The sequence below is a fragment of the Thrips palmi genome, unplaced genomic scaffold (assembly GCF_012932325.1).
Source record: "Thrips palmi isolate BJ-2018 unplaced genomic scaffold, TpBJ-2018v1 HiC_scaffold_6, whole genome shotgun sequence".
Lineage (NCBI taxonomy): Eukaryota > Metazoa > Arthropoda > Insecta > Thysanoptera > Thripidae > Thrips > Thrips palmi.
The window spans coordinates 8,709,045-8,726,725 of NW_023144633.1; the positions used below are offsets into that span (position 1 = coordinate 8,709,045).

Consider the following 17,681-nt stretch of genomic DNA (forward strand, 5'->3'; position numbering starts at 1 on the left):
TTAAGTGTATTGCCCCCTCTCAAGTTGTACCGAGGGGCAAACAACTTCGTCAAAATTTGTACACCTTCAATTTCACGTTATTTCATTTTCATTTCAACGTAATCTCAAGGATATTTCAACGTTATTTTGCGTTACTTCACCGTTATATCACGTTATTTCACCGTTATTTCACATTTTTTGAAGGAAAATGTACACCAAAATTCAAGTTGTTGGCCCCTCGGGGAGTTTCAGGGACGGCGCGAGTTTGAATCGCAACTGGCGACACTGTTGCTTAGCTTGCGATTCTGGGCTTGGCCAGCTCGCGAGTAGCGACACGCCGGCAGACGTGTCAGGGCCTTCGGCAGCACCGCACCTGGAGTGAGTACTTGGTGGTTCTTCCTTTCCCATCATTTCAAGACCTAGTTACTCAGCATAGCCTTGATCGGGGGAGATCCGAGCAACACTCAGCCGTATCCGACTGGTTCGGTTTAGTAGGAGTTACACAAGGTAGGTTTACGCCAGACCGCGTCTTGTCGTAACAGGCTTCGCGATGTCTCGCTGCCTGTTCCTCCAATCCGCGCCTGGCGTACCTATCTTGGCCTGCGGCGCTAGCCTGCCTTCGGCAGGCAATGGCTTGTCCATCGTCGGTTACTTCTAACTTGATGCAGCCCTTGTAACTTTTTAACTTGTCGGGGCTGGGGGGCTCCGCCCCCCAGACCCCCCTTCTTCAAGACAGAAGTGATCTGCCTGCAGAAAACTCGATTTTTCGCCGTTTTTTTGGTTTTTTCGGCTATAAAAATGAACCAGTTGAGCTGGGATAGTGAAATTTCGCGTGTGCCGAGCCAAGGACATGCCCAAAAAGTGTGCAAAATCTCACCGAGATCGGCCGAGCCGTTCAGGAGGAGTAGTGCGGACACAAACAGACAGACGGAAAACAGACAGACAGACAGGAAAAACTTTTCAACCCCAATGGAGTAACAGGCTTCGCTATCGCTCAGCCAATTAGAATCCTCTAACTGCAAGTCCACCGAACAGTGCGCATACGACTTGGTGGAAGTTGCGACGGCTTTAACTGAGTACGAATGTCTCGTTAAAGAAGTTCCTGGGTGATTCCGCGCGTAGAGGGCATTTTCATGTCCACACCCTCCCCAGAGCAAACTTATTCGAGTGCAGTCCATTTATACTCTTAAGAATCTTGTTTGGCACTAGACTAGCTTGTTCCCTTTCTATACGGACTTCCAAAGCTAACATGTGACGCGGGACGGGGGCCAAAAGGGTCCTTTTTGTAAGTTCCGTCATGTCCTCGCACCTTACACCAACTTTGCGGCTCTGTAACCCTTTGTTCCTTTGGGAATCTTAAAATTTCCCACACACACCCATCTAATCTCTAACGTATAGTGACTATCTTGCTTGAATTTGAAGATCGTATACTGGTAGGAAGTGTCCTTTCAGAACGCGTACGAAATGTCCACCACTCCGACTTTTTCCTTAGTGGTTTCAAAGTTACCACCAAAAAAAACTACTAGGAGTGCTCCCTGCTCAAAACCACCGCCGTATTTAGAATCGTCACGGTCTGTTTACTCTATGAACGAATCCCGGTGGCGAAACAGTGAGGGGGGTGAGTAAGCGAGTGGAAGTTGTGTGTGAAAACGGTGGGTTGTAACAATTGATGTAATTTCCGTATGCCCCTCTCGCCCCTCTCCTATTGGGTTTTGAAAGTCACCCTACACGTGATAAGACGTGTCTTGACGTCGAACTAGTGTGCCAAACTTGTGGCATATTTCTGTGGCGATAGGCATTTGCAGTGAGCCAGAAACATCTGTTTGTAATTTCCGTCAAGCGTAATTTCCGTCATTTTTTCAGTAAATTCCGTCATATTTCATAGGGGGAGAAAACGAAAGTCAACTTGTAGCTCGCCCACGCTCAGAGTGTCTTCCTGGGGTTCAATTGATGCCATCTAGGCAAAATTCCTGCGGAACAAGCAAGATTGATTACGTGACTTTCTAAGGTGGCTAAAACGGCCCCTACGCACGGAATCACCCGGACAGCTATCGATGCGTAACCTGGGCTGCTGCCGGTGTGATCTCCGCATAGCAGCGTATCTGCGTAGCGGTCAATTTTGTCAAGTACACCCCCGTGTGAGGGAGAGGATTCTAAAAAAAAAGGGTGAAGTAGAAGACATTATACGTAGCTGAGTCGAAGGGTGTGTATAGGGCATTCCAACCGATTCCAACGCCCTTCCAGAAAGGAAGTAAAAAGAACATTAAGCGGAAGTCGGGAATAGCACTTCTTACACTATAAAAGTTAATGTTCGCAATAAAGGACGGATCCTTCGGCAAAAAAATTGCCAACGGTTCCTTCGTTAATTTACGAAGGTCTTCGTATATTTACAAGAACCTTCGTACATTTTTTGAAGGGCCTCAGTTGATTTTACCATTACATTCGAAATTTAAGAACCACCTTCGCAAATCTACAAAGATCCTTCGTAAATTTACAGGGAACCTTCGTTAATAAACAAAGAACCTCCGTTCATCTACAGAGAACCTTCGTAATTATAGGTCTGCAATTAACGACGGATCCTTCGGCAAAAAAATTGCCAACAGTTCCTTCGTTTATTTACGAAGGTACGTCGTAGATTTGCGAAGGCCCGTCGCACGTTAACGAAGCCCGTCGTGAATTTACGAGGCCCTTTGTAAATTTACAACAGACTTTGTAAGTTTTTGATTTTTCTTCGTAAATTTACTTTGAACCTTCGTAAATTAACGACGAACTTCCGTTGATTTACGAAAGTTCTTGTAGGAAAGAAACATTAACAGTGCACTTTTGGACATTCCCAAAAACCTTCGGAAAAAAATTCGGTCGTAAATTCACAACATAATATTTACAGTGTAAGAGACACGCGTCAGAGTTTATTTGCCAGGTAGATAGCACTCACGAAATAGTGCCGTTTCTGACTTCCGTGTTAGTTCTTTTTACAACCGCTCTGGGGGTAGGGCGTTGGAATACCGTACTGAAATGGTAGAATACTAGCATCCAACGGAGGGATGAATGAAATACTAGAGGAATAGTGAGCACCGGAAAGAGTTCCCGAAATCTCTTCATAAAGAATGTCTTGACGGTTCCAAATTTTGAAACCATGCTTTTCTAGAACCTACATGAGTTCCAGGTTTTTGTCACTCCTGTTGTTTTTATGGGGCTCCCTCGTGGCAGTATTAATCGCTAGAAGGCGTAGGGGATGAATCAATTACGTTTTGCTTCTGTTGTGTTTCGGAATCCAGGCAGAGTGGGGTTAGGCATTCATGGAGTGTGTGTCCAGATGTGTCCACATTTTATTTGTCGTTTCGGGGGTTCATCTTCATTCCGGAATTCCCGGAACTGATCCGTTTCTCCGGTACGCCGAGCATTGTGCGTATGAAGGATGGAAAATGCCATGCATGGCGTACTGAATACTGCGTCCAGTTCCCTTTATTACACCTGGAACCATTTCATCGCGTGTAACGTCTTTCATCAAAGGGTCAGGTCAACTAATAAACATGGGTCACTCCCCATCCATGGGCCAGACGACTGGCGCAGGCGGCCAAGACTCTTGACGCGTTTTGAGCTCTTAGAGTCCCTAAACAGGACTGGGACCAAACGTGTGGCCCCATCAATTGATTCGTCGTTCGGAGGGCAATCAATAAGTGGGGGTCACACGTTCGGTTCCAGTCCCATTCACTGCGAGAAAACACTACAGAGATCCTGTTTATTTTTTCACAGCGTCGCTCTGTACCCAAAACTACAGCCTTTCAAAGACGGAGCTCACTGTTGTTTTTTGTGTTCATCTCTCTGTTGTACGAGCGGCCAATGCCACATCGGGACGGCATGGCCAAAGCCTCATAGGTCACCGTTGGGTCCCCGAGGACGTCGACGGGCACCTCACAGGGTCCCCGATGACGATGCGAGCATTTTAGACCTAGGTTCCGACCATTCGTTGAAAAGGTCTCGTCAAGATCCTCTCGAATCAAGAATAAAAGAAATTTCTTGGTCAACCCCCTTTTTTCAAGATCCCGATTGGTCAACTGAATCTTGAAAAAAGGGGGTTGACCAAGAATTTTTTTTATTCTTGATTCGAGAGGATCTTGACGAGACCTTTTCAACGAATGGTCGGAACCTAGGTCTAAAATGCTCGCATCATCATCGGGGACCCTGTGAGGTGCCCGTCGACGTCCTCGGGGACCCAACGGTGACCTATGAGGCTTTGACCATGCCGTCCCGATGTGGCATTGGCCGCTCGGACAACAAAGAGATGAACACAAAAAACAACAGTGAGCTCCGTCTCTTAAAAGACAGAGATCACTGTAGTTTTGGGTACAGAGCGACGCTGTGAAAAAAATAACAGGATTCTCTGTAGTTTTTTCTCGCAGTGTTTAGCGACTGTGGAGCTCAAAACCCGTCCGGGATTTTGACCGCCTCCACCGGTCTTTTGGCTCACACTGTTGCTCACTCTGTTGCCATTTTTCTTACTTCCGGCACTAGAGTCTTGGTGTAACTGGCGTAACGTGATAAATATTGACGCCCTATTTTGATTTAGGTTACGTCCCTCTTCTGCATCGTTGCCGCTGCTGGGACGTCCTCGCTGACAACGGGATCCGGAGAACCTTGCCAGCGTCCCATTGGAATTCGCTGCAGCGCCGCCGCAACAATGGACCAATCGGTAAGTCGTCTCCTCGTCGATAAAAAAAATCATAGCCTCCTGCGAACCGAATTTAGGACAGCGATCCTACGGCACTTTCCCCTGATTGGACCGACAATTACTTCAAGTTCAAAGCAGCGATTCTTACCTTCACCAGCACCATGTTGTCAGGCAAATTATTGAATGATACGGAAACGAAAACCTTCGTAATATGCGGGTAAAATCATCCGTATACGAGCTTAATCCATCGATAATTACGTTCACTGAGAATGCAAAAGTCATGATGAATACCCAATTTTGGGCGAGGTTTACTTTCTCACCCAAATTTGGGCGAGGAATGTTGCCTCGCCCAATTTGGGTGAGAAAAGCTTCCCCGCCCAATTTTGGGTGAGGAAGGGTGTATCAGCTCCCTATATAGCTCCATAGTATTATGACCCAAATTTGGGTGAGGAAACTTTCCTCACCCAAATTTGGTCGAGGAAAATTTCCTCACCCAAATTTGGGTAGTAAAAAATTCCTCACCCAAAATTTTAGTCATGATCATGACTCTTTCATTCTCAGTGTTGGCACCCATCGTCACTGTTGTTCAACGAATGTGACTTCATATTCGTTAGAATGTGAATTTTGTCACGTTCATTTGAATATGTTGTCACATGTCGAGGGGTCCTATTCAAAGGATCTTATCTGGGCGTTCCCCCGAAGACAATCTTATCTTAAACGCCTGCAGATTTCGCACATTTTGATCAACCAGAATAAATAGGACGACAAGCGAAACACATTTCTACATGCACTTTTGGTTTCTTTGCACTTCCATCTTTAGATTCACGCGATCAAACTCTCAAATTATGTTGATAAGTAGCTGTACCAAATGATCAAACTATGTAAAATCCACATGCGTTTAAGATAAGATTGTCTTCGGGGGAACGCCCAGATAAGATCTTTTGAATAGGACCCCTCGATGTTTGAATATTTGTCCACGTTCAAAAGACTGTGACATCGTATTCAAACGTGCGTGGCGAAATTCACATTCAAACGAATATGACGTCACATAACAGTGCTCCGGCCTTAATGAATGATTGGCCATTAGAGGGTGACATTCCTGGAAGGAATTAAAAGGCCAGTCTCGCTGATAGCTGAATTTTATTTTTCGGTCAGACAACGGAGTAAACACCAACTGTTACGTACAATGTTGTACGAGACTTCAGTTTTCTTGCACAGATGAACTTTTCGTACAATTTTCGTACCAAAAACTGCACATATTTCCCTATTTTTGTGCAAAATCACACTTTTTCTGCTACATTTTTGAGGTGGGACTGTTTCTCGCCGAAAATGTTTGTTTGCCTTCTGTTTCCTCTCCAATCCATCTCTAAAGTCTCAATTTTATTTGAATGCTATGTCGGCTTCGCGTAAAAGGAGGTGTTTATCGCTAGTCTAAGGGCTCGGAAGTCGCACTGCCAGCCGAATCTGGAGCGTTCGAATCTGCGTGGACACTCGTCACACACTTAATCCCTTTGCACAATTTTTGTACACTCTCAGACCCGTACTGAGTTCATCTTTAATAACGTATTGACGTTTGTGCACATTAATGAGCATATTAACATTTTTATTTGTTTTATGGACTATATTACCAATTTCGTCTTGACAAATCTGTTAAGCTTCTTAGCGAAATTCTATTAATGTGCACTAACGTTAATGAATATTAATAAAATGTCCATTGAAGGATGAGAGTGTACGTGGTCTCGTAACATTGGTCGATTCCGTCTACAAATTTGTGCGAAAAAGTTCGCGTGTCTAAAATTGTATGAGAGCATGCAAAAAAAAATGCTCAAATACATTTAGTGTGCACACTCTACAAACTTAAGTGTGCAGTACTCAGTATGCATCTACAGATGCATACTTGGCTGAGTACACACCTACAAATGCATACTTGGTTGAGACAACATCTACAGATGCATTCTTGGCTGAGCACACACCTACAGATGCATGTTGTAGGTGTGGACTCAGCCAAGTATGCATCTGTAGGTGTGTACTCAGCCAAGTATGCATCTGTAGGTGTGTTCTAAGCCAAGTATGCATCTGTAAGTGTTTACTCAGCCAAGTATGCATCTGTGGATGTGTACTTGTAGGTAGGCATCTGCAGATGCATACTGAGTACACACTTCAGTTTGTACACTGAGAAAACCTTACAAACTATTTTGGGCCTTACAAAGAAAAGTAGTTTGTAACAAAGTATTTTGAGCACACATAAGCTTACAAAGAAAATACTTCGTAATTTCCGAACTATTTCTTCGTATAACAAAGTATTTTAGTTTGTTATAGGTATGCTCAAAATACTTCGTAAGGTTTTAAGAGTGTAGCGCAGTCAAAAATTTCCATTCTCAAACGGCTGGATTTTTTACAGTGCACCTTTTCGGAGCCTATATTTTTAGGACCTTGTTCTTTTGTGCTATTTACACCTGCCTTGGTGTTCGGAATGCAGATTGTGGGCGTTAATGCGTTGCCTCTCCTGCCCGCAGCTGCTGCTGGCCCTGCCGGACGACGCGCTGCTGGCCGTGCTGGCCTACCTGCCCCCGAGACAGCTCTTCAGCTGCCGCCTGCAGTGCCGCCGCCTCCGCGACCTGTGCCTGCACCCGGACGTGTGGCGGTGCGTTCGACTGGATGCAGGGGACTTTCGTTTTCTGGGGCGCGCCGCCCTCCGCCTTGCGCCCTGCCTCCGCGAACTGGATCTGGTCTTCGGCGTCAACGTGCAGGACGCGGTCACGGAGTTGTCTCGCACTACGTGTGTCATCGCCAGGCTGGGGCTGGTGCTGACGGGCGACGAGGACGTGGTCAGAGCCGTGGCTGCGGTGCAGAGGCAGTCCAGCCTCGGTGGTTTAAGTGGGCTTCGCCTGCAGTTTAATGGCCTAGGGGAACGTAATGTCTATCCACTGAGTGTGGCGGTGCGCACTTTAAACCACCTCTATGATTTAACCCTTCAGAATTACTCTGGTGTCCCGCTGCTAGCTTCTTTGGGTGAGTTGGAGGGCAGCCCGTCCTTAAAGAAGCTCTCCTACACCTCGAACACGAAAGATAGTTTATTGGAAGCTACATTGCAGACTCATGCCGCTACCCTAGAGCATGTGCATCTCCTCACGGATTACGTTCCAGTGTCTTTACTCAAGGCGTTACTCAAGCTGCGCTCTTTGACAATCTCACGTTACTCAACGGAAGACCTATCCGACTTGAAGGCCTTGCCCAACCTCACCTCACTTCATTTCGTGGGAAACGTTAGCGCAAGTGCACTGAAACTGCTGCGCAGGGCGTCGCGGCTCCGGTCCGTGACGGTCCCTTTCTGCGGGCCGCACCCCGCTGACCCGCTGCTTGCCCTGGCCGCATCGCCCTCTGCCCGTGTGCTTGAAACACTGTGTGTGCGCTCTGGTTCTCCATCAGACAGCGCCCAGGTCTGTGGCCACATGGCCGCCGCCCTGCCCCAGTTTCCGACCCTGCGAGCCCTCACCATGGAATCCCGCCCTGTCTGGAGCTGGAGGGAGGTAGACTTTGAGGAATTCTTTGAGGCTGTGAGTCCAACGATGGCCCCTCGCCTCACCAGGCTCGCGGTACGAGCTCCTTGCGGTGTGTGCCCCCACGCCTGGTTGCACGACTCATCTGTGCAAGACCTCCTGCAGCGTAACCCCGGGCTCCACCTTCGCGTGCTGTTCCTTTGCTTCTGCCAGGATTGCTCGTGGTGCTTATCCGGCTGCCACTCGGACGTGACTGCCAGGGGCCACTGCCAGGTCACGCTCGGGGCGCACAACAGGGCGGCTGGCTGCCCTCCAGACTGCTACCGGTGGAAGTGCTGATGCTGAGACGCCGGCATTGCGAAGGTCCGATGGCCGTCTTTTGGTTAAGAGTTCATTACCTGAAGTTTCAGTTCAGCTCCTGTTCGCTTTGTCTTTGTTTTGCGTGTTTATGATGATGGCATGTCTCATTACTTGTGTTGTAGTAATTGACTCTTCTTTGTGAACTATATTTTTATATTTTCAGAGTTGGCTTATTAAGTAGAGTCAACCTGTTCTTGTTGAATTTTCGACTTTCAGAAGGTCCAATTATACTTTCTGTCCATTCATACTTGTCTTGTTGGTATTGACCCACTCCCATCCCACGTTTAAATCAGCACACACAAGCAGTAACATTTAGCTATCAAACTGTGGACACGAACACATTTTCCCTCTAACGGAAATCATTCTGCTTTTAGAAGTGACTTCCCAAACGCACTGGGTACAAGGTAAAGTCAATAGGTGTCCTTTCCAGTCCGCTAAGGTGCGCGTCCGAGGGTTAGGATACCTCACTGTTTTCTTCAATTACGCGAAAACAGGTCCAAGCGCCATAAAACCAGTATGATATTGTAATTGGGGGTAAAATTCCGCATCCGGCAATATACTTTAGAGGCTCCAACTCGGTGGAGCCCTTAAAGTAGACAACCCCGTAAGAACAAAGGAAGTAAGTGCGCAACTTCCGTCCCCTCGCCTGAGGAGAGGGTTGAAGGGGCAGCCATCTTTATCCCCTCCACAGGCGATGGGACGGAAGTTGTGCACTTCCTTGTTCTCTTCTTACTTCCTTTTCAAAATTCGCTGAAATACCCTATTGGTACTCACTCAATACTTGCCACCAGTCGTGTCGGTCTCACGGAAAACCAGGGGTTGGCAACAGCCTAGGAAGAGCGTGAAGCGATGCTCGCGCCATCAATGCAGAGGTTACGGCCTTTTCTTCGATTGAACCATCTAGGCCCTTGTTTGCAAAACGCTTTGCACAGATCAAAAGAGCATGACATTTCGGGTGCATTAGGCTTATTGCCCTTCTCAAAACTCCGACCTTACCTTTAAAAAAATTGAAGTGAAAACACCGAAAAACACGAGAAATCATAGATTGTGGGAAAAGCTTGTCCGCGCCATGTTGATGTAAAGTTTTTCGGCCTTGTGTTAGGTTGAATTGGAAGTACCGGGCAGGTTACAAGGTATAATGCACCCCAAATTTTATGCTGTTTTGATCTGTGCCAAGCGTTTTGCAAACAACGGGTAACTTGAGACACCAAATTTCATTGAATTTGACGGAAGTTGAGTGGCGTAACCTGACACTGACACCTCCTTGTGCTACACTGTGGTTTAAAGTAACGGACCTCTCCGTTCTAAGATCAAAACCAAGCCGCATTTGATCGGGAATCACTTTTTTAGACAGTGTAGAGGGTCCCAAGTTGATTATGCAGCTGAGAGTTTGAGTGTTTTCTCAACTACGCACGGACCAGATGAGGCATAATAAATCTTGAAGTCTCAAAAGATGGGGAATTTAATTACCTTTCAAACGAGCTAAATGTCATTGAAGTCATACAACTTTCAGCCCAAGAACCGTCAATTTTTTTTAAGAAAAACTACGGTAAAAATAGTTTAAGGATTTCGAATAAACTTTAAAAATTGACTCAGACCATTTACCTTTGCAGGAATGGATTTGTGTAAGTAGAAATAAAAAGAATGTCCTAACAGGTGTCAGGGTTGGGTGTGAAATGAGAGAATGGCAGCACTTGACATGGTTGGATGTGCAATGGGAGAATCGTTGCGCTTTTGAAGTGCCGTTATCCGTCAAATCACCAAATGTGACATTGTTGAAAAGAATCTTAATTTAAGGTTCAAAAATCATCTAATATATTCCCCAAGTAGTACTTTTCATTGAAAATAAGATTAATGTCTCAGAAAATCAGTATGGACCGGCAAAAACCCCACTTCCGCAAAAACAAAAAAAAATCTTTTAAAAAATAAAATCCGAAAATTTTGGGAAGGGGGGGGAAAAGAAAAAAAATTCAAAAATTGGGGGGTCCCCGGGGGAAGCTTTTTTGCAGGAAGGGGGGTTTAGGTGTTTTGGGGGGGGGGCGGGGTCAACAAACTTATGGACTTTTTAGAAGTTAGGGGGGCCCAAAAGGTTTTTACGCCAAAATTTATGTTAAATTAGAAACCAGTGACTTTTAATGAAGGAAGCCAAAAAGGGGGAATTTAATTTTTCCAATACTTTTGAATTTTCGGACAAACTTTGCAAAAAAGCGTAAAATGCATTTAAAAATCCTAAAAAAGTGGAAGTCTTTTTGGGGGGAAATTTTGGGGAAAGCCCCCAAAGGTTTTTTTAAAAAGGGATAGGGGTTGGTTCCGAAGGGCTTTGGTTTCATCGCCCGGAAGATTGCAGCCCCCCCTTTGACCCCCCGGGTGCTTTCCTCAAAAATTTTCGCAAAAAAATTTTCCCCTGTGTTGGGTTGCCTACCGGGCCCCAAAACGGCCTTGGGGGCCCCGGGGGCGTTGTCCCGAATTTTGATTTTTTAAGGATTTTTCCTTACCTTTGGGGGGAAAAAATTTTCGAAAAAAAAAAAAAATTTGGGCTTTTTCACCTCCCGCCCCAAAAACGGGCCGGTTTGGGGACCCACCTTTTTGCCAAATTTGAATTTTCCCGGGGGAGGGCACCTTCCAAACGGAGGGCTAAAACTTTTTTAAAATTTTTGAAACAAAAAAAAATTTTTTCGTTCCCCATACCGCCCCAAAAAGATTGTTTCTCGGGACAAAAACCGTTTTGAAAGAAGCTCTAAAATTTAACCGGTGACCGGGCCTTTTTTTAGAGTGGCTTTAAAACCCCAAACTTATAATTGAAAATTTAATTTTCCCCAAAAAAAACATTTCAATTCATGCCGGTGGCCCACAAGAGATTAAAATTTTCCATTTAGGGGCCCAAAATCAAGAGGCCAAACATTTGGTTTAAAGATGCACTTGCAGGAGAGCGGGGCAGTTCGTAACAAGTGGCAATTTTTAAAAAAAAAAACCTCACATTTGCAAGGGGGGGGGGGCTTCCTAAATAAAATAAAAAAAGTGAGGTGAACCGGCTTCTTTTGCAAGGACCTTATTGATTTGCATTTAGAAATCGATACGGTTGTGACCGGTGGACGTAATAATTTGGCCTCGAGAAGACGGTGACAATTCCAAATTATGTTACGAACTGCCCCCACCTCCCTTATATACCGTAGGCCGTGTTCACTCCTACAAGTACGTACATTGTGCGCACTAACTGGAGCGTATATATTCACGCAAAGGTGGAGTGTGGATAGGAATCTGCACATGGATGTTTGCTCCAGAAAGCATGCAAATATACGTAGAATGTGCAAACCTTGTGTACACACTTTAAGTAGAGTAATCGACTGCAAGAAAAAAACCAACACTCGCTAATTAAGTTCTTGACAAAGATAACGGGGCTTTTAAATTGAACGCCCAAAAAACCCAATTAAAGAAAAAAGCCCCAAAAAAACCAAAATTCGAGAAAATTCTCAACCAATTAAAACCCTTTAGACTGCAAAGATTTCAAACCTTTGGATTAAAAAAAGTTAATCAGTTTTTCATAAGATTAACTTTAATCAGTTTTATAAGATTAAACAGTTACATCAGTGTTTCATAAGATTAAACAGTTACATCAGTGTTTCATAGGATAGGAACACGAACGAGCGCAATGCGCGAACTCAAGGCACACAGTGAAACATCTTGACGTGAGTTTTGAGAGCATTGCGTGTTAAAAACTGCGCCGAACACTGCTTGCATCCGAACTGCTTGCCCTTGGAGTGCCTATCGATGTGGCTCTTCTCATCCGAGATGGGAACACAGTTTAGACACCGAGGGCACACATAGTGCTGCGTGGAACCTTGCTTGGTGTGGGTGGCTTGAAAATGGGCAACAAAATGCTGCCAGCTGCCGAACACCGACTTGCACCCCTTGCTGGTGCACCGCCCCACGACGCCGGGCCGCCCAGTGGCCGGGGCGGAGGCTGGAGCCAGGGCCTGCACCCAGGCGGGGACGAAGGTCGGCAGTGAGCCGGTCGGCGTGGCGTGGTGGAAGTCCTTCTTGTGGCGCGCGAGGCCGGCGGCGTCAATGAAGCGGGCGGGGCACAGTGGGCACGGCTCGTCCCCGCGGCGGTGCGCCTCCAAGTGGCTCTGCAGTCCGCCGGCAGGGAACACGTCCAGGCACGTCGTGCATACGGCATCCCTCTGGCGGCGGAGACACAAAGCGCCCGTTAAAACGTTGTGACGTACACTACAAACCTAACTGTCTACTAAGTACTAAGTACTTACAAATGCATGCTTGCAAGTACACACTTACAACCTTTTCTTGCGCATGGAGTTTTTACGGCTCAAGATGCGTTGTAAGTAGTGTGTACTTGCAAGCATGCATTTGTAAGTGTGTACTTGGCGTTAGGTTTGTAGTGTAACACTCCAAATTAAAGGTGACACTTTTGGTACCTGTTTTGGCGGTACAATTGTGTATCGCCAACAAAGGGCCGTACAAAAAATTTTGCCTCCAAAGAGGCGATAAAGAAAAGTATCGCCAGAAACTTGGTGATACTTGGAAGTTCGCCAGATTTTGGCATTAAACTTGTAAACAGTATCACAGTTTATTGCCAAATTTTTGGCGATACTTCGAAGTATAGCCAAGTTTTCGGCGTATCGATACTTTTGGTTATCGCCTTTTCACGGGCAAGATTTCCTGTATGGCCCTTTGTTGGTGAAACACAATTGTTTTGCCAAAAAAGAAACGGAAGTATCACCTTTGGAATAACAGGGCCATTCCACGCCAGACCACCGAACCCCTAAAATGACCTATCTCAGTTTTCACTTTTTTTTGGTTGACTTGTAGGGCCCAAACCCCCCCGAACTCCCAAACCAAAGGATTTTGAAAAATATCAAACGGTTTAGGAATAGCAGCACTTTGAATATTGAACTTTTTATTTAAAGTTTTATTTCATTTTTTTCATAAAAATTTTTTTTTTTGAATGCCAGTGAGGGTTTTTGTTTATGATTTCCTTTTGATAAGTCCAAAGAAAGGGAAGTGGGTTAAGCACTCTGGTGTTTCCCAAATTAGGATTTTTTACTTGGGGAAATTAGTCAAAATTACTAAAAATTTGCTCTACTGAAAATACGTTGTCATGGATTTGGCTCTTTTTTTGGTCAAATGAAGGTAGTTATTAGTCGAACAAATCCCTGAAAAAAAACCTTTTGATTTGGGCACTCTTCAACTTAACGGGAAGAAAAGTTGATGTTTCACTATTAACGGTTTCGTTAAAATGGCCTGAGCCCCAACAGTTTCTTCTCGTATGAAGTTCTAGGACTCAAAATGAGTGAATATGAATAAAAAACAATTCAATAAGAAGAAAGAAATCATGTGTAACTGTTTATGAAAGTTTTATAGCATGAATTGGAGTTTGATACTCCCAGTGGGTTACGTCAAAATTTTTAGTCGTTATCTCCAAACTTGGCTTCCTATTCTGCAATGCGCAGTGCATTCCAAAATAGAAACATGACTCCTTACTTCTTTTTGAATTTTTTTTCATCCATATTCATCTCATTTTGAGTCCTAGAACTTCAACGAGAAGAAACTGTTGGTGCTCAGGCCATTTTTAAAGAAACCGTTTAAAAGTGAAATATCAACTTTTCTTCCCGTTAAGTTGAAGATGTGCCCAAGTCAAAGGTTTTTTTTTAGGGATTTGTTCGACTAATAACTACCTTCATTTGACCAAAAAACGAGCCAAATCCATGACAACGTATTTTTAGTAGAGCAAATTTTTAGTAATTTTGACTAATTTCCCCAAGTAAAAAAATCCTACCCAATTGGAAGCACCAGAGTGCTTTAAACCACTTCAACCTTTCTTTGAATTATCAGAAAGGAAATCATAAACAAAAACCCCCACTGGCGTTCAAAAAAAATTTTTATGAAAAAAGTGAAATAAAACTTAAGTAAAAAGTTCAATATTCAAAGTGCTGCTATTCCTAAACCGTTTGATATTTTTCAAAATCCTTTGGTTTGGGAGTTGGGGGGTTGGTTCCACAAGTCAACCAAAAATAAGTGAAATCTGAGATAGGTCATTTTAGGGGTTCGGTGGTTTGGCGTGGAATGGCCCAACAGTGACGCCGGTACTTTCCCAAAACCTTGAGAAATAGAATATGCTACTGCACCTGTGCCGCGCTGAAGTGAGAGCTCAGCTGGTGCTGGACGCACTCCCGCCACGAGCTGACGGCCTGCCCGCAGCGCTGGAAGGCGCACCAGCCGACCACCCCCCTGGGCCTTCTCTCGTGGACCGGCAGCAACAGCTTTTCCTTGCGGCGGTGGAAGGTGTCGACGGGGGAGCGAGGGTTTCTATCTCCGCAAGAGGCATTTTTTTTAAGAAGTCCGATCGTGGAACACGACCGATGCCGTTTTCCTCTATTTTTTGGTCAAAGGTAGTCCTTGTGGGTCTAAGAAAGGCCAAAAATTTTTTTTGGGCCGAAATATGCACCGTTCAGATTCTATGGGCAAGTTTCGTTTTCTTTTGACAATTTTTCACATAATATGGCCAAAATTAAAAAATCACCTTTCTGAGGCCTCTATGCACTCGATTGAGCTCAAAATGTGGTATCTTATGTAAAATCACGCGAGGAACACGAATCCGGTGCAGGGCTGGGAAATACCTAGGTAAAAAGTACCTAGGTACTGTACCTAGGTACTTTTTTGGTACCTAAAACTGTACCTAGGTACTCAAGTCACAATTGTAACTGTACCTGTACCTAGGTACATTTTGGGCAGTAACTTTACCTAGAACTGCAGGTACTTTTAAAGGTACTTTTGGGCGCGAATGTAGGGAAGACAGGTAATGAGATGCGCTCACAACAGTGGGGGGATAAAGAGAGACACTCAGAGGATTTGCCTTTTTTGGGGGAAAGAAACAGATATTCGGCCCCCCCCCCTTTTTATGTGCTTTCTCCGGGCTCCATGTGGCAGGTTGGCCCACCGCACGCACTGCCAAGGTGAACGCAGAGGACTTGCACTATGAAACAATGGACACATCTCAGCAGGGATCATAGGGTTTGTCCCTAAAATGCGTTACCGGAACCATCCCATTATGGGAGCGAGGTCAAGGATGGTCCCTGGAGCCGCCGACGATGCGGCGTGACGAATGGGGGGTTAAAACCAGCACACACGTTGGCATGAAAAGGGTCATTGACGCAAAAAATTTTAAAAGGGGACGAAAAAGTCGCGCGAGGTTTGTTTTGGTTGCGTTACTGGGCGGATGTGTTGAAATATCAAAATATCTGAAAGTACCTGAAAAGTACCTAGGTTTTTTGCCAAAGTACCTGTAACTGTACCTAGGTACTGAGCTCGATAAAGTACCTGTATCTGTACCTAGGTATTTTTTTGATCCAGTATCTATATCGTACCTAGGAAAAAATATAAAGATCTGTCCCAGCCCTGATCCGGTGCCCGTTTGTTGATAGGACAACCCAAACAGATGTTATGACTGTTTTTCAGGTTTTGTAGTGGTTTTTACTTTTTTTGGGGGTTTTTGGGTTTTCGGCATCGATTTTCGCCAATCCGATGAGTGGATTTTATAGATAAAGGACCAATCTATCATACTCGAGATAAAAAGTTTGTGTACGCCGCGTGAAAAGCAGTGGCGCTGCAAAAATTGAAAAACCGTCATTTCTGGGTAGTTTTAGATCAGATAAGCCACCTTTTTGCGTGACCGTCTCCGCCCCATATTCAGTCTAAATATTGTCCCAAGTGATGTCAGAGTTGGTGTGAAATTTCACCGCTGTAGCTCAAGTAGTTTGGAAATGGCAGCTTTCTAAAGTTTTGCAATCACGTAAGGCATTTACTTTAAGTAGAATTGCGGTAAATGTGAAGACTTGTCAAGATCGGGTAATAAATGAGATAGATGAGTGCGTCAAAGTTCTCTAAGCGTAATTTTGGACAAGGAATCCGATTTTGCTGGTACGAAGACCTAGGCGAACTCTGAAGTCGGAAAAAAAAGGGCCCTTTTTATGTGGTTTTCACGAAAAAAGTAGTTTTGGAGTACACCTAGGGTCTTCGTACCGGCAAAATCGGATTCCTTGTCCAAAATTACGCTTAGAGAACTTTGACGCACTCATCTATCTCATTTATTACCCCATCTGTGACAAGTCTTCACATTTACCGCAATTCTACTTAAAGTAAATGCCTTACGTGATTGCAAAACTTTAGAAAGCTGCCATTTCCAAACTACTTGAGCTACAGCGGTGAAATTTCACACCAACTCTGACATCACTTGGGACAATATTTAGACTGAATATGGGGCGGAGACAGACGGTCACGCGAAAGGTGGCTTATCTGATCTAAAACTACCCAGAAATGACGGTTTTTCATTTTTTTGCAGCGCCACTGCTTTTCACGCGGCGTAAAAAACTTTTTATCTCGAGTATGATAGATTGGTCCTTTATCTATAAAATCCACTCATCGGATTGGCGAAAATCGATGCCGAACACCCAAAAACCCCCAAAAAAAGTAAAAACCACTACAAAACCTGAAAAAAAGTCATAACATCTGTTTGGGTTGTCCCCATCAACAAAAGGGCACCGGATTCGTGTTCCTCGCGTGATTTTACATAAGATACCACATTTTGAGCTCAATCGGTGCATAGAGGCCTCAGAAAGGTGATTTTTCAATTTTGGCCATATTATGTGAAAAGTTGTCAGAGGGAAAAGAAAATTGCCCATAGAATCTGAACGGTGCATATTTCGGCCCCAAAAAAATTTTTGGGGCCCTTTTTTAGACCCACAAGGACTACCTTTGACCAAAAAAGGAGGAAATCGGCATGGTCGTGTTCCACGATCGGAAATTCTTAAAAAAATGCCTCCAAAGAACCGGGCGGGGCAGCGGCGACACTGGTAGTCGGCCTCCGAGTGCGGCTTGGTGTGCCTCAGCAGGCAGACGGGGCACTTGGTGGGGCCGTGGTTGTGCAGGAAGTGGTCCACAAAGTGCTCCCAGGACGGCACGCCCAGCGAGCACTCCGAGCACCAGCCCAGCACCGGCGGGGCGCGGGGGGCAGTGGCTGCTGCACTGGATGACGAGGCAAAGGTAGTGGCTGCTGCACTGGATGAGGCGCGGGAGGTAGTGGCTGCTGCACTGGATGACGAGGAGCAGGAGGTAGTGGCTGCTGCATTTGGGTGACAGGCGCAGGAGGTAGTGGT

The 17,681-nt window shown here is 45.2% G+C and overlaps 1 protein-coding gene across 17 annotated transcripts; it reads left to right on the forward strand.

Annotated features, from left to right (window-relative positions):
* The first annotated feature begins 221 nt into the window (after window positions 1-221).
* On the forward strand, window positions 222-8,758 carry LOC117651813. Of its 17 annotated transcripts, none has more exons than XM_034396178.1 (3): window positions 222-357; window positions 4,550-4,672; window positions 7,168-8,758. In XM_034396178.1, exons 2-3 carry the CDS (start codon window positions 4,661-4,663, stop codon window positions 8,488-8,490), a joined length of 1,335 nt encoding a protein of 444 aa, XP_034252069.1. In that variant the 5' UTR covers window positions 222-357; window positions 4,550-4,660; the 3' UTR covers window positions 8,491-8,758. The 17 variants fall into 17 exon arrangements, with proteins under 17 accessions (XP_034252069.1, XP_034252071.1, XP_034252076.1 ...); XM_034396180.1 differs by lacking the exon at window positions 222-357 and adding an exon at window positions 360-486; XM_034396185.1 differs by lacking the exon at window positions 222-357 and adding an exon at window positions 989-1,055.
* The last annotated feature ends 8,923 nt before the right edge of the window (window positions 8,759-17,681 follow it).

Excerpts from the sequence above, each read along its gene's own strand:
- LOC117651813 (XM_034396175.1), top strand. The coding sequence starts at position 3,398 with ATGGAAAATGCCATGCATGGCGTACTGAATACTGCGTCCAGTTCCCTT. Across the intron at positions 3,494-4,549 it reads GTAACGTCTTTCATCAAAGG|GTTACGTCCCTCTTCTGCAT; the intron begins GTCAGGTCAACT and ends ATTTTGATTTAG. Across the intron at positions 4,673-7,167 it reads CCGCAACAATGGACCAATCG|CTGCTGCTGGCCCTGCCGGA; the intron begins GTAAGTCGTCTC and ends TCCTGCCCGCAG.